Genomic DNA, 20,465 nt, shown 5'->3' with positions numbered 1-20,465 from the left:
CACAGAACTGTAGTATAAAATTTAATGTTACCAAAAGCTACTTAACGTCAATCACCATATTTAACAACCCATTAACAGACCACTACAGTATAGACAACCAAATACTGGAACAAGTGAACACAAATCTCTACTTAGGCATTTTGCTAATCGACAGTCTAAAGTAAAGTGGTCATCACATATTTATGAAATGGTCAACAACGAAAAATCAACTTTATGATTTATACGGATAAAAGTACAACATTGCAACATTGAAACATGAAACTCAAAGAATCAGCCTACATACATCTAGTACGTTCAATACTGTACTTTTATTCAAATGTTAGGGATAAATATCTACAAAGACGTAGACAGAATAAAAGATATTAAACACACAGCCCAATTTGTTATTAATGACTATGGGGAGGATCAAGTGACAAATACAAAATTCGCCTTAAAGCTCGTTACTTGACCAAAGAGACACCCTTCATACAGAAGCTTCTCAAGAAAATGGAAAGAAGCCAGCGTTATCATTTTACTCCTTTTTCGCTCTATAACTAAGTACTTTCATAAAAAAGCTTTGTGACTGTGTTTAATGCATCTATCCCAACCAACTTGAAAAAAGGATACAATAGATATAGTTAAATATGTCTCATATATTGACTAACAACTATCACTTGACAACGTAGATGGGTTGGGAACAAAACTTTACGACAAAGTTGATGATTTCAGCTTGTGAACTTTCTATTTCTATGTATAAACATTCCAGCAGAGCCTGCATGTGATATATAGATCTCCGAGTTTACATTATTTTTTATCATGATTTCCTTGAAAGATAGTGACTGCTTACAAGCTAGCTATTGAACCAAGGCTTCCAAGTGGTTAAATTGAAATGGACGCCATCACGAGTTTGTTGACCGGTATGGAATGTCTGGGTCTAGGATGACCACAGATGTGTTCCAATTGCCCCGTCCTTACCTTCGATTGTGGCATCAACAAACAAGATTCATCACGGGATTTGTATTTGACGACACAACACGACATTTGATACATGTGAAGAAGAAAGTGCATACCCGTCCGGAGCACATGAATTCATCGCGGTTTTTGGTTGGTGTTCGTATCGTCTACACAAGACTCAATATTGACGCTTAAAAGTTAAAAGGCCCAATAAAAGTACGAAGTTGAAGAGCATTGCGGACCCACATTTTCTATGCAGACTAAGTGTTAAACGGACTTGTTCGTCTTTTCGTCGTTTTGTCGTTTTTTGCCACGGCGATGTCCGTTTCTTTTCGATTAGGGCGTTTTGAAAGTCCCCTTGGTATTTTCCTCTTCCTTTTAAATCTCTTGTCAGGTCAGATTTTGACTATGAGGTCGCAACTTTGACACTGACAAGTACCCAGGAAAATATAAAAACATAAAACGAAAATGATCAAAATGAAATGCAATGAAAACATCAGATTGACTCAAGTGATCCAGAAAAATGAGCAGTGACTCCCCGTAATATGTATCCTGCATTAACGTCCCTTCTTTCCCTTCGCCATTACTGAATGCAAATCCAAAGCACTGAACATACTGATATGGAACCATGCCATACTTCTTTTATTTCTAAAGTGCATTTTTTATTGAATTAGTGGAAAACAAAAGTGCAAAAAAATTATAGCAAAATATCACAGTTTACACACCTATAGTTTTGGTGTTATCTTTCTCGTCATCTTTGGAACCGTTCTCAATGAAAAATGGAATGTTAAATATAGAATGAATATTCTATTTACGAAACCAAGTAATAAATCCAAAACACTAAATTAAATATAATAAATGATAACGGGAATATAAGTCTTGATAGTTTGTCTACTTGTCTTGCCTTCACTCTATCCAACAGTACACTATCACTCCGACAGAACTGAAATAAGATAAAGAAGTAGTATGAAATTAAACGCTTTTAGTGAGGCATTACACATTTACTAAACAATCAATATAATTGATTATAACCTTTTTTATTCATCTTTTTTCAATTTAATTTGCTCAAATATCTAAACACTTCACATTGCTTAATTTAATAAGATGGAAACTGATACTAGTATTCATTTATTGACAGTTTGTCCCTGAAAATATTGCACGTGGAGACACTTGTCTCATTAGATTTTATAATAGTTTTTTTTCAAAATGACATCATAAAAAAGAATTGATAATCATATAACCCAATTTTTATTTACGTTTAAAATAAAAATACAAACTAATTAAGGAGAGCAAGAATAAAGTCTATAAGAATGTAAATGGCACGATGAAAAACTGTGTTGTTTCTAAGGTTTAAATAACATGAATAATATCTTATCAAGGAAGTTGGGAGCATGGCAAAAGAACTATGAAAAAAATCCAGAAATAATAATCATTCATTTTGGTGCTGTAAATTCAATTTGATTTAGTGTGTTGAATTGTTTTCCCCCATTTCAGTAAACATAGTATAATTCACGAGCATTTAGTAATTTGATAATCACTCATACTTTATGTATATGTAAGAGAATGATAATCCCTTTCTTCATGATTAAGTACGAGCGTTAGCGAGTACTTATCATGAAGTAAGGGATTATCATTCTCTTACAAACTTAGAATATTGTAAAGTGCTCAAGGCTCAAATGGTCTATTCAAAAATTAGTTTCATTGTCAGTGCAATGTTTATAATTGATGCATGACTTCCTTTTTCGGCATGTCATTTATAGATTAGTTTTAGTGAAGTGAGGACTTTCTTATCATTTGGGAAATATTTTTTAAAAAAATGCGTTATAGATATTAGGTGACACAACAGTAGAATGAAAAGGTAGGAATTGTATGTTTCCTGATTGTGAGTTTGAATGTAAATCATGTAATATTTTAGTGAGGAATTATCTTTTTTTATTTACAGTTTAAACCAATTAATACATTTGAGTTACAACTAAATTTTATTTTACAGCCAATTTTTTTTTCATATTGGTATTGTTTAGTTTTATAGTAATTTGAAGTTATTAATATTTTCATAATAACATTTACGGTACCAATTTTACTGCACCAGTAAACTTCAACTTATTTTGAGATTTTTGTTTGTTTCACAATTCAACTTTTAGTCAGTTTCAATCACTGTGTGATAAATTCTTTCAATCTGATAAATGTGCTTCGGGGCAGTTGTAACTCATTTATAGAAACTCTTTGTTTTGAACTGTAAATAGACCCAAGTAATAGGATAATCCCTTACTAAGAACATGATTTACATTCATTCTTCACAATTAAGAGGCATCCAATCCTACAATTTCATTGGTCGAGAGTACTTTACTATATTCTAAAGTAAATATGCTAACGCTACACAATCTTACTTTTACATTCTTTCCGTTCTCTATTCTATTATTAATGTATCTAATTTAGATGTTTCTCAAACAAATGTCTATTTAACCTGTCATCAGGAAAAATATGAAAAATAAAGGAAAAAAAACGTCCATTCCTTCAATTTAGAATTTAATTATATTCAATCGATTTAAATAATAACTGGCAATACAAATGTATAACTCAAATAGAATTAAGAAAAAGATTTTAAAAAAATATATCTATGTACATACATGTTTCTTTTCTGTTGAAATTTCTTTATTTTTTCGTCTTGCTTGTACGTTGACGTATGCAAACTCCAGCAATGACGCAAACACAAATATTAAACATACTGACATCCAGACATCTATGGCCTTGATATATGACACTTTAGGTAAAGATTCACGTGCACCGGCACTTTGTGTTGTCATGGTGAGAACGGTCAGCACGCCTAGTGAGATTCGTGCTGGAATAGCATCAATATCCAACCAGAATGATACCCATGACAACGTGACAATAAGAATGCTGGGAATAAAAATTTGTATGATGTAATATCCTCTGTTCCTTTGAAGATGCAGTTCGGCTAGCAGACATGCAAACTCTCCAGCTAAAAAGAAATTCAAAGCGAAAAAGATGTACCAATCTAATTAGGTGCATTCTTTACACAGTTCTCAATAACATGATATAATAGAACGTCGTAGGAACTGGGCAACAAATCAACAACTTACAACCAGTATCTGCTTCTTGATTCAAAACAGTATTCAAAATCAAAGGGAGACAATAAGATTTTTTTTCTCATAAGAGTATGAAAACAGGTCTGGAATTATGATTTATTTTCAATTAACATGTTGTTCTTTTGTAGATATTCTTTCTACCTTAAACACTAAAGTCAAGTAGATGATTACAAAGGGTACTTCTAGTAAAGCTATATAAGAATAAGAAATGATCTGGAAAAGCAACACTGTTACAACTCATGACTACATGTACTAGTACTGGTTATGTAACCACATGTGGAGCAGAGTCTGCTTACCCTTCTTGAGCACCTGAGATCACCCTTACTTTTTGGTGGGGTTCTTGTTGCCTCTCTTCTACTGTTACTGCTATCAAAATGTAGAAGATGATAGTGTTAGCTACTATACACCAGCCTATCCAGTTGTATATACGTTATACAACTGGATAGACTGCTGTATAGTAGCTAACACTATAATCTTCTACATTTTACATATACGTTCGGGTATTTCACATCCAATCTTTGCATCGGAATTAAACATATTTATTCTAAAACCAGTTGTTGGCATGACACGGGTTATGTTCTTCTCATATATTGTATGACTGTATAATACTAAACCCCTAACAGGAGGGATTGTGCCTGATATTCATATGATGAAGACATAATCTTTCAATCAGTTTAATTGAGGTCTGGAGCTGGCATGTCAGTAACTGCTAGTAGTCTGTTGTTATTTATGTATTATTATCATTTTGTTTATTTTCTTTTGTTTCCTATTCTGACATCGGACTCGGACTTCTCTTGAACTGAGTTTTACTGTGCGTACTATTGTACGTTTGTTTTTTCTACATTGGCTAGAGGTATAGGGGGAAGGTTGAGATATCAAAAAACATGTTTAACCCCGCCGCATTTTTGTGCCTGTCCCAAGTCAGGAGCCTCTGGCCTTTGTTAGTCTTGTATCATTTTTAATTTTAGTTTCTTGTGTATAATTTGGAGTTTAGTATGATGTCCATTATCACTGAACTAGTTACATATTTGTTTAGGGGCCAGCCGAAGGACGCCTCCGGGTGCGGGAGTTTCTCGCTGCATTGAAGACCCATTGGTGGCCTTCGGCTGTTGTCTGCTCTATGGTCGGGTTGTTGTCTCTTTGACACATTCCCCATTTCCATTCTCAATTTTATATAAGATTTTTTTTAAAGATTTTTCCAGATCATATATAATACACCAATACTAGAAACTAGGTTACTACTTATAATGCTTACACATCTGGTTGTAATGAGTACATACATAGTATACATTGCAGACAAATAACTTAATACCAAGGGATAAGCAATCCAAACTCCATAATAACAAAACATGTCTATATCGAAACTGCACTTTTGCTTCCTTAGCTTATATAATAACGGTGTCTTGTCGTATTTGCAACATTTAACAAGAACTGGTGAGAGAAAACATACTTACTTGTATTACTACGCCTAAAACAACTTTTAATATCATATTCATCAAAAAGAGTAAACTGTGCAAGTTCTTTTTCGTCAAATACGATGGGTTCCATTGGTTCCCATTTAAATTTCACATTGTCTACAGTATATCCATCTAAAAATTATCAATCAGAACAAATTGCATTAATAAAAAATAAAAACAAGAATAAAAGCCTAAGAAATAAGTCAAGTAAAGGTCCATCTGAGATTACATGCACAAGTCAATTGAAAAATGTGTATGCATTCTTTTGCTTAACGATTCCAAAAAAATTTAAAAACATTCCTTCGGTGCTTATTTTCAATGGAATAATGCTTTGATTAATTATTTGCTTATATCTAAAAACAACATAGTTTGTAAGGTAGCAATCTGTTTATAATAGAAAATACGTATATTCACAATTAAAACATACGGTTCTGAAACATCACGTCTATACTTACAACTTTCTATCTGTATAGGACATGTCTGTGAATCCAAGGGATATTTAGCCAAATCCATTACACAACTCAGAGTTAATCCAACCCTAAATAAAATATTGTATATATATTCTTCTATTATTATGATAAGAATAGTATATTGTGATTTCAGTAATTGGCTTTAAATTAATATATTATTATAGTTTTATTAAGGATCTTTCAAAAGAACATTTTCAAATTAATGTTAAGATTAGATTAGGTTTAGAAAAAGTAAAGAAAGTACAAACAATATAAAACAATACCGAGCCATCAGGCAGTGTATGATAGTGTAGTGTGCGCTATTTATTTCAACATATAATTCCCAAAGGGTGACTTGGGAATAAAAATATGGTCACTTTGGTCTTCTTCCAACCGGCACTAAAACTCTTGCAAAAAAGTGGGGCGTCCGTTTGGCGTTAGGTATAAGCCAATATTTTTTCCAGTGGGCGTTAGGCAAACATCAACCAATCAATGCAACGTATAATTCATCGGATGACTCGCGTTTTGTAAAATCTTTTTTCAAGACGCCAAAATTTAAGGAATTCAACTATAGAAACCGTTTCACATTATGAAACCCCAAAACGGACATAAATAGAATAAACATGTTGCTTACATCCAAGTCATTTAGATTCGTGTGGATAGTTGTCTCATTGGTAATAAGCCACATCTCTTTCTTGTGATATTCATTTTTGTAATTGAAGTTTGATGAATTGTATTATAAGGACATACATGTACATGCATATTTATATTCTTGCATCTTCACCATGCAATACAATTTATCGAAATCATTTAGTCAATTAAAATATATTGCGAGTAAAAATATATTTCTAGGAAGTAATTTCGCCCTGATTTTTTTCAGCTACTTTTCATTCCTTCGAATTACCTCAAGCTATAGAAAACAGTTCCATTTCGGAAAAGATGCATCATTTTATTCGGAACAGTAATATCATGGAACAATCCTCTCTTTTCATTTGCAAAATAAGTATCTGGTACCCATATCTTGTCCATGACTTTTTGATCCAACTCGAGTGATTTATCATCTGTTAAATGTTCAAATGACAGCCTCTCGTCAACCCACTTTTGCCTAAGAAATATGTCAATTGAGAAATCCTACAAGAAAACGGATTCAAAGATATATATTTGTATACTGATCATACATGTAATAAACTTTATGGACAACTTGAACAGTCATTATTTAAGAATGTGTGTTACATCATGAGTAAATGACTTCCAAATTGTCTTTGCTTTCCAATTTTTATACAAGTGCTTACACGTATAAAGATTAACAAAAACGAACAAAATTCAAAAGATTTTTTCAAATTATAGTACATTGTTACTTAACACATGCTATTTAACGTACATGTGCATATATATTATTGATAAAGTAGAAATATGTAAACCTCAACCTTATAAAGTTTTAGATCAAAAATTAATTCATTCCTCAATACAGACGATGCTGACGGGCGGACAAGGCCATAGTATGGAATATGTCTTCTTGTCAAAGATGTAAATATAATGATAAGGAGATGTGGTTTGATTGCAAATGAGAAAACTTTCCACGAAAGACCAAATGACACAGAAATCAACAACTATAGGTCACCGTACGGCCTTCAACAATGAGTAAAACCCATACCGCATAGTCAGCTATAAAAGGCCCTGAAATGACAAATGTAAAACAATTCAAACGAGAAAAACTAACGGCCTGATTTATGTACAAAATAATGAACCAAAAAAATATGATATACATCAACAAACGACAACCACTGAATTACAGGCTCCTGATTTAGTACAGGCACATACAGAATGTGGCGGGGTTAAACTAGTTTGAAGGCGCGCCAACCCTTCCCCTAACCTGGGACAGTGGTGTAACAGTACAACATAACAAAAACTATAAAAATCAGTTTAAAAGGGCTTAACTCGTCAGATCGATACAAAGTAAAAATACATCTAACAAAAACACAGAGTGGACGTTGCAGAGTACTTATACATCCCCACAACAAAAATACACTAAGTACAGATCTGAGAGTACTTGCAGTTACTGACAGCTAGTTCAAAGCCAATAACAACTAATAAAAAATAATCATGCATCTAAGACTAAAATCAGTACACATCCAACATCCAATGGATTTTGTACATGTTCGGTGTGTATATGATCAGATGAATGTGTTTGTCAAGCTCAACAAAATGATTTAATTTAGCACGACATGTTGGGTATACGTCACCGAAACAGGAAACAAACGGCACAAATAACCAAAACAAATATAGAGGTCATAATATCGTCATGACAATATGTTTTCATTTGAAGTTTTACATAAGCTAAACTTCTTGTTCCTTCATGTAAAGATAAAGGCTAAAATATATGAGTAAAAGGAGGTAAAAATGCTTCTCATTTGCTTATTGCTAAAAGGGAATATGCCTCATCTTTTTTTTTTTTTTTTTGTACATGCATCAAATCTATTACAATTATTTATTTTGTGCTTCATTAAAGTGCACCGAAATACTTCTCTTCAACTGCATCTGCATGAACATGATGATGTTAGGTTTTTCTCTGTTTGCATGTGAAAACTATTATATCTTGTTAATTAAATGTAACATGTACGTCATTAATTATTATGTGCAAAAGAAATGTCAAAGGATTGCAAGTACAGAAGGATGCTCGTCTTGTGTCATAGATATTTTACATGCATTTCATAACGGTAGTATCTATAATTAAATCTGACACTTGGTACATTCTGGAAAAATGAGAAAACACATACATATTGTCATAATCCATACCACCTGATTAGTAATATAATAATAATTATATATCACATTAAATTAACCAACGTGCAACTTCATGTTTATTTATAACATTCTTCACAGGAGATAGCTGTCCATCTCTGAACAACTACATAAGGTGCATCTTTTGTAAAATTTGCCATTTACCCTAAAGAGCCAATAGTTTGAACAGTCAGATGCGTACAATGTAATCATTTTTTAGAACTTACTAAGATGCCCCCTCCCCGTCCAATTAATAAAAAATAAATACATAAACACATACAAACAAAAACCAAAACAGAAAACAACCGAGGTAAACTCATATGAAGGATTTAGAATATGAAATGTGGTACGATTGCCAATGAGCCAACTATCCACCTGAGACCAACGAACGTGTACTTTCCTTTCCGTCAAACATAATGCATTTTAAATTATCATGAATGAAATTAGCTAAATGTGGTAATAACTGGAAAATTGTTAAATTTAATCAAATCAATATATCCTATTTTGAAATCATTTGGTAAACATGAGGGAAAGTTTTTTAATTGTGACATTAGTCTACTGGAAGGAGAACCCTTATCGACTTTGTATTTGATGTCAATGACATTGAAATATAATTAATAAACAGGGTTGTGAATTATATGATATGAGAATGCTCAATCTTTGATCATCAATTTATGCTGACGATACTGTTAAATATTCAGCCAAAATATAAATGATCTTCAAAACATGAAGCGTTGTACATATATTTTCTGGAGGGAACAAATTGCATATAAATATGTTAAAACCTTGTATTTAGAAACAAAAGTGTTTTTAAACCAGAAGAGAAATTATGGTCCATTAGTGGAGAGTTTATTGGGTTATGAGATGAAATTATATATCTTGGTATGTTGTTAAATTATAATGGTATTTTTTACTAATACTCGAATATATAAGTTATATCTTTATTCTCGTAAACCAGAGTACAATAGTATAGAGACATATATACAAATAAATTAACATGCATAGGTGTTTCTCGTTTTTTAGATAGATTAGACCGTTTGTTTTCCTGTTTGAATTGTTTTACACTAGTCATTTTGGGACCCTTTATAGCTTGCTGTTCGGTGTTAGCCAAGGCTCCATGTTGAAGGCCGTACTTTGACCTATAATTGCTTACTTTTTATATATTGTGACATAGATGGAGAGTTGTCTCATTGGCTCTCATACCACATCTTCTTATTTGTATAGTATGAAATCTAAGTACAAATGTTCACAATGTGGTTACCCAGGAGATTATTGTCCGGTAAAATTTACACAGTTTGTTTAGTTCAGACGGGTTCTTGCTATTCATAAGATCTTGAAATTTAAGTATATTACACAGTTTACAAAATGATGCTTTAACAGCGTTTGTCTACTTTAGTCTATTGCCGAACATTCTAAAACATGATGAAACTCGTCGCTAATATCACATATTACATAAAGGACAAATACGATTTTGCCATCTACCAATTTCAATAGGAATTTTTGTGTTCAAAGTTCTAAATCTACAATAAGAAGCAATATTTTTGTCATCTAGAATATCAAAGTATAGGTTTTGAAATTTACACTGTTTTTGAATAATCTATAATTTAGAGCTTTTGGAGAGTTCTGTAGAGTAGCATACCATGTCTGTCTAATCTGGTCAGTTAATCTTAATTTAACAGTATTATACAACCAGTTGTTACTCATAAGATATTTAGTGTTTATATTTGATAGTCCACAATTATCAAGCACAGATTTAACATTCTTACACTAAGCTATGTTTCCATTGTAACTACCAATGACAAGATTGTATAGAATAACAGGAAGTTTCTTTTCTTCTCCGGTAACAAGCTTTGCCTAATAATTAATAGTTCGTAATTTGATAAAAATATCCAGTGAGAATCGACCAAGGTTCCCATTTATCATGAAGTCATGAGTGGACTTTTTTTTTAGATTAAGCAGTAATTTACAAAGATGAACACGTTCTAAAACAGAGGTGTTACCCATTCCACAGACTTCACACCCGTACAGTAATATTGGCTTGAATACTTTGTCAAATAATTCTAGTTGACATTTAATGTTCAAATTATGTAATCTCCCCTTTTCTAAAAATATCGTGCATAGCCCTTGTTGCTTTCTCAGCTTGTATCTTTTTCGCTTTTGTGAAACTTCCTGTTCTTGAAAACAATACACCAAGATATGTAATTTCTTTAACAATATCTAACACAATATCAGCATATTTAAAATTAATATTCTGTAGTGGTCTACCTTTAGAAAAAAATACTATTTTGATTTTTTTGACATTGACTTTCAATTTACATTTATCACAATATTCTTTTAAAGTGTCTAATTGTTTTTGTAGATCTGCTTATGTTTCTGACATAAGTACAGTGTCGTCTGCGTACACTACAACAAACAGTTTTGAGTACACATTTGGCTCGCTCTCTGTTGATCTGATAAAAATTTCAAACGTTACCATTAATATTTTTGTTCTGAAAAAAGCTTTCCAAATCTTTTAGAGAAAAGTATAGGAGATAATTTTTTTCCCTGTCGTACACCTACATTTAATGGAAAGTAATCTGAATATACACAATTACTGAAAATTCGTGATTTGACATTTTTATTCATTTATTCTATATTAAATATAGTAGTATACATATTCCTATTCGCTGTATGTAAAAGGAGTTTTGACCAAAGACCGGACCTCCAAACTGTATCGAATGCTTTAGCAAAATCAATAAAAGCATAAAAAAGTTTTTGTTTCTTTTTTTGTTTCAATAGTTCAAATAAAATATGCAAAGTAAATATGCTGTGTATAGTGGAATAACCCTTTATGAAACCAAACTGGTTTTCATTTAACATTATATATTCTTCTAAAAATGTACTTAGTCTTTAACTCAGAATTGACGTGAAATGTCTACCCATACAGCTTAATATTATAATATAGTTATTGGTCTGTAGTTTTGAGGATCTGACTGATCACCTTTGTTTTTATAAAAAGATTTAAAATAACCAACAAGCCAAAGTTCAAGCACTTTTCCATCTTCAAATACAATATTGAATAGTTTTACATAGATTGGCACGATTGATTGATTGATTGGTGTTTAACGCCACTTTCAACACTATTGTGCTATTTCGTGGCGGTCAATTTTTATTGGTGGAGGAAGCCGGAGTGCCCGGAGAGAACCACCAACCTTCGGTAGGAAAACTGACAATCCTAGTCAATTAAGATTGGAGTCGAGTGCACCTGCCCCGTGCGGGATTCGAACTCACAACCTAAGAGTTGATTTGCTAGTGGTACAGTAGTTCGACTACTTAGACCACTCGGCCACCGAGGCCCCTAGATTGGCATGAAAATCTGGGAGGTGCTCTTAATATATTCATTAAGAGTGAAGTCATCACCACAAGCTTTGCTATTTTTAAGATCTTTAATGTATTTACAAATTTCCTTTTCCGTGATAGGACTGTTTAACAGTGAATTAAGTTCGTTATTCTCATATGAAATAGTTACTTAAACAGGAATATTAGTCCTTTATTCCCTCTTTATACGAGTTCAATATCTTCCTAAATTCTTTAGAATTACTACTTTATAAAATATTATTTTTTTCTCATTGTATTTTATGCTTATTTATAGAATTGTTCTTTTACCTTTTATATTCACTTTCTAATTCTTCATAGAGAGTTTTTATACGCCCGTTTACGGGACGTATTATTGTATACTGTTGTCCGTCCGTCCGTCCGTCATCAACATGTCGGACAATAACTCAAAAACGCTTTAACGAATTTGCATGAAGTTTATATCTATTGACGTGAGCTCCCTTTCGATTTTTATAAATTTTAGATCTTATGTTTCCGAGTTATGGGGTTTTATCATTAAAAAAGGGGGAGTTTCCAGTTTTCGGAAAATAACTCAAAAATTCTTTGAGCAGTTTTCGTGCAACTTTTGTGACTGATTTATACCTATTAAAATAATCTCCTTATATTTTTTTTTTTATAAATATCTGATATTACACTGAGGAGTTATGGAACTTTATTCTTTGAAAAAGCAACGGGCGTATCATGCGCTCATGACGCAGCTCTTTATTTGGGTTATGTGATGAATTTATATATCTTGGTATGCTGTTAAATTATAATGGTATTTTTTACTAATACTCAGAAAATGCTGTCAAATCAAGGTTTTAGATTATTTGATAAAATTCAAGACGACTACTTTAATACAAAGACACTACTTAGATATAAGAAGATGTGGTATGAGTGCCAATGAGACAACTCTCCATCCAAGTCACAACTTATAAAAGTAAACCATTATAGGTCAAAATACGGTCTTCAACACGGAACCTTGGCTCACACCGAACAGCGAGCTATAAAGGACCCAAAAAATTACTAGTGTAAAACCATTCAAACGGGAAAATCAACGGTGTAATCTATATAAATAGGGATATAGGAAAAATAAAAAAGACCGGAGGTTGTAACATTGAATGAGGATCACAATTAAATGTACGGAATAGGAAATAATAGGCAAAGCAGTAAAAGAACTCTAACAAAAACTGTTATAAAAGGCCACGTAAAGACTTAAGTATTACAAAACTGACATATAACAAACACAGGGCAAAAACAGAGATTGTAAGAAATCTTAGTAAAACCATAGCAGGGGGGCAATAATAAAAATAACAGGTGTGGATAAGTATTTATACATCCAAACACCATAATATATAATTAACAATTGAGAACAAAGATATAATAAACATGTGAAAGCTGTCTCACAGGCAAACAACCCATAACTGAAAAAATATAAGGGCATACACCACAAGCACGGGGACACATTCTACTGCATCCACACAGCACGAGCAACAAACCCTGCAGTAAATAGATATAAGAACTGTCTGCATTTGATACATATGTTTTAAGCATAGTGAATTATGGTAGTAAAGTGTGGGATATCATAAAACAATCGACAGGGAAGCTCTTCATATTTTAAAGATACTTTTGAAAGTAGAAAAAGAGATTTCAATGGGTAGACTCCGATTGTATAAACAGATGTATTGTAAAATGATGAAATATTGCTGTATATTGCTGTAAATTGTTAAAAACTGACAATTTCATTCTGAAAAAACCTGGTATGCAGAAATGCTATATATGCCAGCTATGTAAAAAGTAAAAATAAATTGAATTGGTCATGTAAAATAAGAGATGTATTACATGTATGTAGTTCTGGCTTAAATAATATATGGTTGACAAAAAATGTTTTAAATGAAGATGAGTTTAAAGCTGAGTCAAAACAGCGTTTTTCTTATTGATTTATAACTGAAATGTCATTTCTGAAGAGTCTCCTTAATGTCATTTTTAAAATATATATATATATGACAGTAATGGTTTGCATTTTTAGCTCACCTTGTCCAAAGATCCATGTGAGCTATTGCCATCACTTAATGTCCGTCGTCGTGATTTTGTTCAAAGATCTTCTCCTCTAAAACTACTGGAGCAATTTCAACCAAACTTGGAGTGAATGATTCTCTTGTATAAAATGTGTGTTTTTTTTTTATGCCAATTGATCCCTTATATATAGGAGTTATTTTCCTTGAAAGATTATGTTTATTAGATTTTTAAAGTTTTTTTTCAGAAACTTTGACAGATATACAGAAACTTCAAACAGCAAAAATATTCAGCAAATTCAGATCTACAATATGCCGTGACCGAAGTTGTCACTTGATCCCTTGTAGGAGTTACCATTTTTTTCGCAGCGCAGAAACTATGATAGATAGAGAGAATCTTTCAAAGACATGTTTAAAATAATTATTGATGCACGATCTAAACAAAAATTCCAGATGAGCGATTCAGGCTCTTAGGAGCCTCTTGTAATCTTAGTTGATCTGTGAATTTTAGATATAAAACATTAATTAGCAAGTATCGTTTCATGCGCATAACTTGAAAAATAAAACTGAAAGGTTTCTAACTGTCATCAGGAACACTACAATATGTATTATGTGCAACCTTAATTCTGTAGAGTATGAATACAATTTAATTTTGGAATGCGACTAATTTTTGTAATACATATAAAGATATTTGCATGGAGTACAAATGTATATAAAACCACATTACTGTAGAAATCCATCAGTATAACACTAAATATGTAATTCTTATCTTTTCGAAAAATAAAAGAACTTAATAATAATGGAAAGTTTTATACATTGCCGAAATAATTCGTTAATGTTGAATGTGTAAATGTGTATATAGCATGCTTCAAGATTGTTTTAAGTTATATTGATTATAATTCGTTATTGTTGAATGTGTAAACGTGTATATAGCATGCTTCAAGATTGTTAAGTTATATCCATTATAATTCGTTATTGTTGAATGTGTAAACGTGTATATAGCATGCTTCAAGATTGTTAAGTGTAATTGATTATATTATGCTCCTAGATTTTTTTAAATTGTATTAATGGTAATATTAATTAATTGTACTATGGGATGCATACTATAATATTTATGATATTTATTGTACATATGACATATGAGCTATATTTATGATATTTATTGTACATATGACATATGAGCTATATTGCTCTTGGAATAAAGAATATACTGTATACTAAATTGAAGATGAAAACATATTTTTAACGATGTGAGTGACTATGGAGTGTCAAACGTTGCAATATTCACAAAAAAAAAATATATGTTCACAAAATTAAATTATTGTTCGTAAAAACGAATATGTGTTCATAAAAAACAAAAAATAAATATAAATATCAAAATATGTGTTCATAAAATAAACTATATATGCATAACACATAAATAATTGTTCATAAAAAATGTTTGTTCTTAAAAAAATATATATGTTCATAAAAACAAATATTTGTTCATAAAACAGAAATATTTGTTCATAGAAATAAATAATTGTTCATAAAAGTTGAATATATATTCATACAAAGTTAAATATATATTCATAAAAAGTTATATATGTATTCATAAAAAGTAAAATATATACTCATGAAAATTTCAATATATATTCGGGGATATATTGTGACATATTTGACATAAATTTTGGACATAGATGACGTTACAATTATCAATTAAATTTTATGTTAATAAGAAAGGTAATGATTTTGTTTATCACTGTCTATTCCGAGGCGATATCTTTTTGCGCCAAAAATGAACTAATTTGCGACACAACTTATTTGCGCCAACGCTACTTCTACGCCACTTCATTTCAAAAACTATAGGTAGCATTTACGCCAATAAAAAAATCATTTAATTGCACCAATTTTGTGAAATTATTTATTCTTACATTATGTATCAAATAAATAAATGACTTCATTCCTCCTTTATACGAGCTTGGGACCGGCAGTTTCTCTATTAGAAACATAGATTGACGAACATATTTCACATCTTTCTTTTCTAAATGTTCTTTGTCAATTTTAAAGAGCTCTGCATTAATTATTTTAGAAGGTAGCTCAGATAACATTTCAGTTGCTTTTCGTTTGCATAAGTTTCATTTATATGATCTAATTCCCCACTCAAAATAACTTTACAAGATTCTGCCCTATTCCGTGGGTTACTGCAAACAGTTATCCGGTCAATTAAATATTATTTATTATCACCATTGTCAAATTGACCTCTCTTTTTTATATGGGACATTTAATTATACAACATTTTGATCTTATTTCGGACAATAACCATATTTGGTAATATCTAATTTTATGCTGACAAAGAAAGTCATTTTGGCATAACATGAATTAAATGATTGCTAATAAGTAGAAATTCTGCTTTAAGACGTCAAAGTTTGAATTTTGAAACTTATAGGTAAGTCATGATTTTAAAATTATTAAGATTTAGATTAAAACATTTCTAAACAAGTTAAACAAGTATCTATTGTTATATCGTCCAAGATGGCCGCCAGCGGGGGACTTAGTTTAACATAGGACCCTATGGGAAATACATACAAATGTCTTATTTTAGAGAACCACTGAATGGAATGAAACCAAACATGGCATGAATGTTTCTTATGAGGTGCTGACCGAGTGTTGTTACTTTGAAGCCGATCCATAATCCAAGATGGCCGCCAGCGGGGGACTTAGTTTAACATAGGACCCTATGGGAAATACATACAAATGTCTTCTTTTAGAGAACCACTGAATTGAATGAAACCAAACATGGTATGAATGTTCCTTATGAGGTGCTGACCGAGTGTTGTTACTTTGAAGCCGATCCATAATCCAAGATGGCCGCCAGCGGGGGACTTAGTTTAACATGGGACCCTACGGGAAATACATACAAATGTCTTCTTTTAGAGAACCACTGAATGGAATGAAACCAAACATGGTATGAATGTTCCTTATGAGGTGCTGACCGAGTGTTGTCACTTTGAAGCCAATCCATAATCCAAGATGGCCACCAGCGGGGGACTTAGTTTAACATGGAACCCTATGGGAAATACATACAAATGTCTTCTTTTAGAGAACCACTGAATGGAATGAAACCAAACATGGCATGAATGTTCCTTATGAGTTGCTGACCGAGTGTTGTTACTATGAAGCTAATCCATAATCCAAGATGGCCGCCAGCAGGGGACTTAGTTTAACATTGGACCCTATGGGAAATACATACAAATGTCTTCTTTTAGAGTTATAAAAGTGTCATAATAATTCATTAGTTTCTGAATGATTTTCATGATATAAATACACCAATACAAGTTGGCTTTTATTGCAAACATAATTTATATAATAAATGAATCAAGTTTATAAATGCATTATAAGAGTGTATCCAGAAGGTAATTTTCAATAAATAAATCCTGTGTACCATATTTTACTTATAAATGGACTTAGTTTATCTGCCAATTAACATTACATTCACTCTTTGGTTAAAGTTTTTAAAATTTTGATAACTTTCTTAAACTATCCTGGATTTGTGCCAAACTTGGACAGAAGCTTGTAAATGATCAATAGCTAGTAGCTATCAAACGTAAAGCTTGGCTAAAGAACAGTTGCATTTTGATATATTCTATTTGTTAGAATTAATTGGATATTTTTTATATTAAATTTCTAAGTTTGAAAAATTTGAAGTACTTACGCTTTTCTACCTCAGGAATAGATTACCTTAGCTGTATTGGGCAAAACTTTTGAGGATTTTTTTTGTCCTCAATGCTCTTCAACTTCGAACTTTATTTGGCCTTTCTAACTTTTATTGATTCAAACGTCACTAATCGTAGTAGTAGACGAAAAGCGCGTCTGGCGCAAATACAAAATTTCAATCCTGGTATCTATATGATCATGATGATGATTTTATTCAGAAAAATATATTTATCAAAATTTAAAAAAAAAAATGTTGAATAAATAAAAAGAAATTTAAATGACATTTATTCTAATCTATTATTATTATATTTTTTTTAAACTTTTTTCAGAATGTACCAACAATTAAAACTATTTGTTGATAAATTGTAAAAAAAAATAAACATTTTTGAACATATATTTGTTTGTTTTTTATTTTCATATTTATCAAATTCAATACATTTTCCTGCTAAAAAAAATATATCAAAATTAAATATAATATATTTTGGCACATTTTCCTTGATTTAATAGCAGAATATAGTATTTTTTATAAAATTTTACAGGTAAAATAAAAGGTAAGAATATGACTATAATTCAGAAATAAACTATAATTGTTAAAACAACAATCCCCCCTATGTTTACATATGCATGTAATTAAAAGTGGGCAAACCACTGCAGGATGACACCGTTAAACTAAAATAAAGATAATTAAAAGTTTTCATAAATGAAGTTTTATAAAAATATTTATTGTTTTCTATTAGGGAAATAATTGAAAATATTTGTTTTACTTTATTGTTGTTTGTAACTGTTTTTGTATTATTTTCGTTTTTATTTATTTTATTAAAAAAGTTTGAATTTTGAAATTTATAGGTGTCAGTCGATCCCGGCCTGCCCCTACATCGGCAACAACGGCTGGCCTGCCTTTACATCAGCTTCAATGCCATACACCATCATAGGCATTGTCAACGGCTAGTTTCCCCCATCATGTAAAAATTAAGAACCAGCTCTCACAGAGTCATTGTTCTGTTGAGAGTATGGGTCCAGAAGGAACAATTAACTGCAGAACAACATACTACATAACATCTACAATACGGATATCAACGTCTAATTATCTTATAACAATAGATACACAAAAAACAGTTCATTCAAAATAAGAAAAAATGTGTGTTCATGAAATAAAATAAATGTTCTTAAAAATTTTTGAATAGTTATTACGTTCAATAATTTGCATCATGGGATACCTCGTTGCTATTTGATTGGGTACGTACTGAAACTCGGACTAGACCGGACGCCAGACCAAGTTTTTTTTCGAATGAGAATCATATACTAAGTCCCGCAGCCCGGACTCACCGATATTTTTTTCGCCTTGTATTTTATGTTAGCTCGGACTTAGGAGTATATGAAATATATACACATCGACAGAAATGTAACTTAGATATTTTTTAACTGGAACATTTTTTTCCTTTTTATTATCTATCTTTTTGTCGATGACATTTATCGGGGGATCAACGAAACAATTCTCTCTTGCAAAGGTGAGTCCGGGCTGTGACCTGATATATCTCGGACTTGAATTTTAGATACACGCGTGTATTGCATCTCGAAAACTAACTGTATGTAAACTGTTTATTATTATTACGCTTGTTGCCGAGACATTTGATCAAAGATATTATATACATAAAATACTTGGCGTAAATAGAACTATAGGTGAGTCCGGGCTGAGACCTGAAGTTACCCCGGACTTAAGAGTATACAAAATCAATAAACATCGACAGAAAGTAACTTAGATAATTTTAAGCTGGAACATTTATTTTTTTCCTTTTTCCTTTTTTATCTTTTTGTCGATCTGATTATCAACAGAAAATCATTTGAATGACATTTATCGGGGAATCAACGAAACAATTCACTTTTGGAAAAAAAACTTGAAGACCGGGGTCATTTTAGGTCACAACCCGGACTCACTTTTTCAAGATCAGATAAGTTCTTTTATACTGAAAGAAATGGTTCAATCAGATTATTATTTTCATTTATGGAAACTCGGTGGCGTTTTCGGAGAATTCTCCGAACATTTTTTACATGTGCTTTCAAAGTTTCTCTTGCAAATGTGTATACAATCTTCAATTTAACATAAATAAAATTAAGATATATATATTATCATACATCCAATTCCAGTGCTCCAAAAAATTAACTTCATTCCCCTCAGTAGGTTGCACAAAAGGAGTAAATTGAAACACTTTTTTCCCATAATTTACTCAGTCGGGTCCGTTCCAGGTTACAGTGCGTACCCAATCAAATAGACTGCCACAAAAGCAACGAGGTATATCCCATGATGCAAATTATTGAACGTTTTTATTAATTTTTAAGAACATATATTTTATTTTATGAACACATTTGTTTTTTTAATGAAAATTTTGTGTGTATGAATATGTATTGATGTTCGGAGAACATGGCGATTTTAATCGGTTTAATTTTGGCTGTGCTTTGTGGATTTCGGTTATACGTCCATCCATTGCTCATGCTTGTGGTGTATGGTACCCAACGTCAAAATCCGGAACCGAAATGCTAGACAGCTGGCAGTACAAAGTCGCAAAAGTTATAATAAACTCTAAAATGAACTTTCCAAAATGCTCTGTGTTATCAGAGTTAGGATGGGAATCTCTAACAAATTATATGGACCGTCAAAGGATCACATATTTTGCT

General features: G+C 31.6%; 1 protein-coding gene across 1 annotated transcript in view; it reads right to left on the bottom strand.

Annotated features, from left to right (window-relative positions):
- Nucleotides 1-1,537: 1,537 nt before the first annotated feature.
- The window catches only part of LOC127715614 (glycine receptor subunit alpha-3-like), a 77,040-nt gene continuing 58,112 nt past the window's right edge, over nt 1,538-20,465 (bottom strand). Inside the window, exons 4-8 of the mRNA XM_052221711.1 lie at nt 6,851-7,077; nt 5,953-6,035; nt 5,495-5,629; nt 3,561-3,913; nt 1,538-1,876 (exon numbers count right to left, since the gene is read on the bottom strand). Coding sequence (XP_052077671.1) covers nt 1,745-1,876; nt 3,561-3,913; nt 5,495-5,629; nt 5,953-6,035; nt 6,851-7,077 — 930 coding nt within the window. The 3' untranslated portion in view covers nt 1,538-1,744. The remainder of the gene's footprint in view (nt 1,877-3,560; nt 3,914-5,494; nt 5,630-5,952; nt 6,036-6,850; nt 7,078-20,465) is intronic.

The sequence above is a fragment of the Mytilus californianus genome, unplaced genomic scaffold, assembly GCF_021869535.1.
Source record: "Mytilus californianus isolate M0D057914Y unplaced genomic scaffold, xbMytCali1.0.p SCAF_9, whole genome shotgun sequence".
NCBI lineage: Eukaryota > Metazoa > Mollusca > Bivalvia > Mytilida > Mytilidae > Mytilus > Mytilus californianus.
The sequence above is the reverse complement of the archived record's forward strand: the minus strand, read 5'-3'. Positions and strand labels throughout refer to the sequence as shown.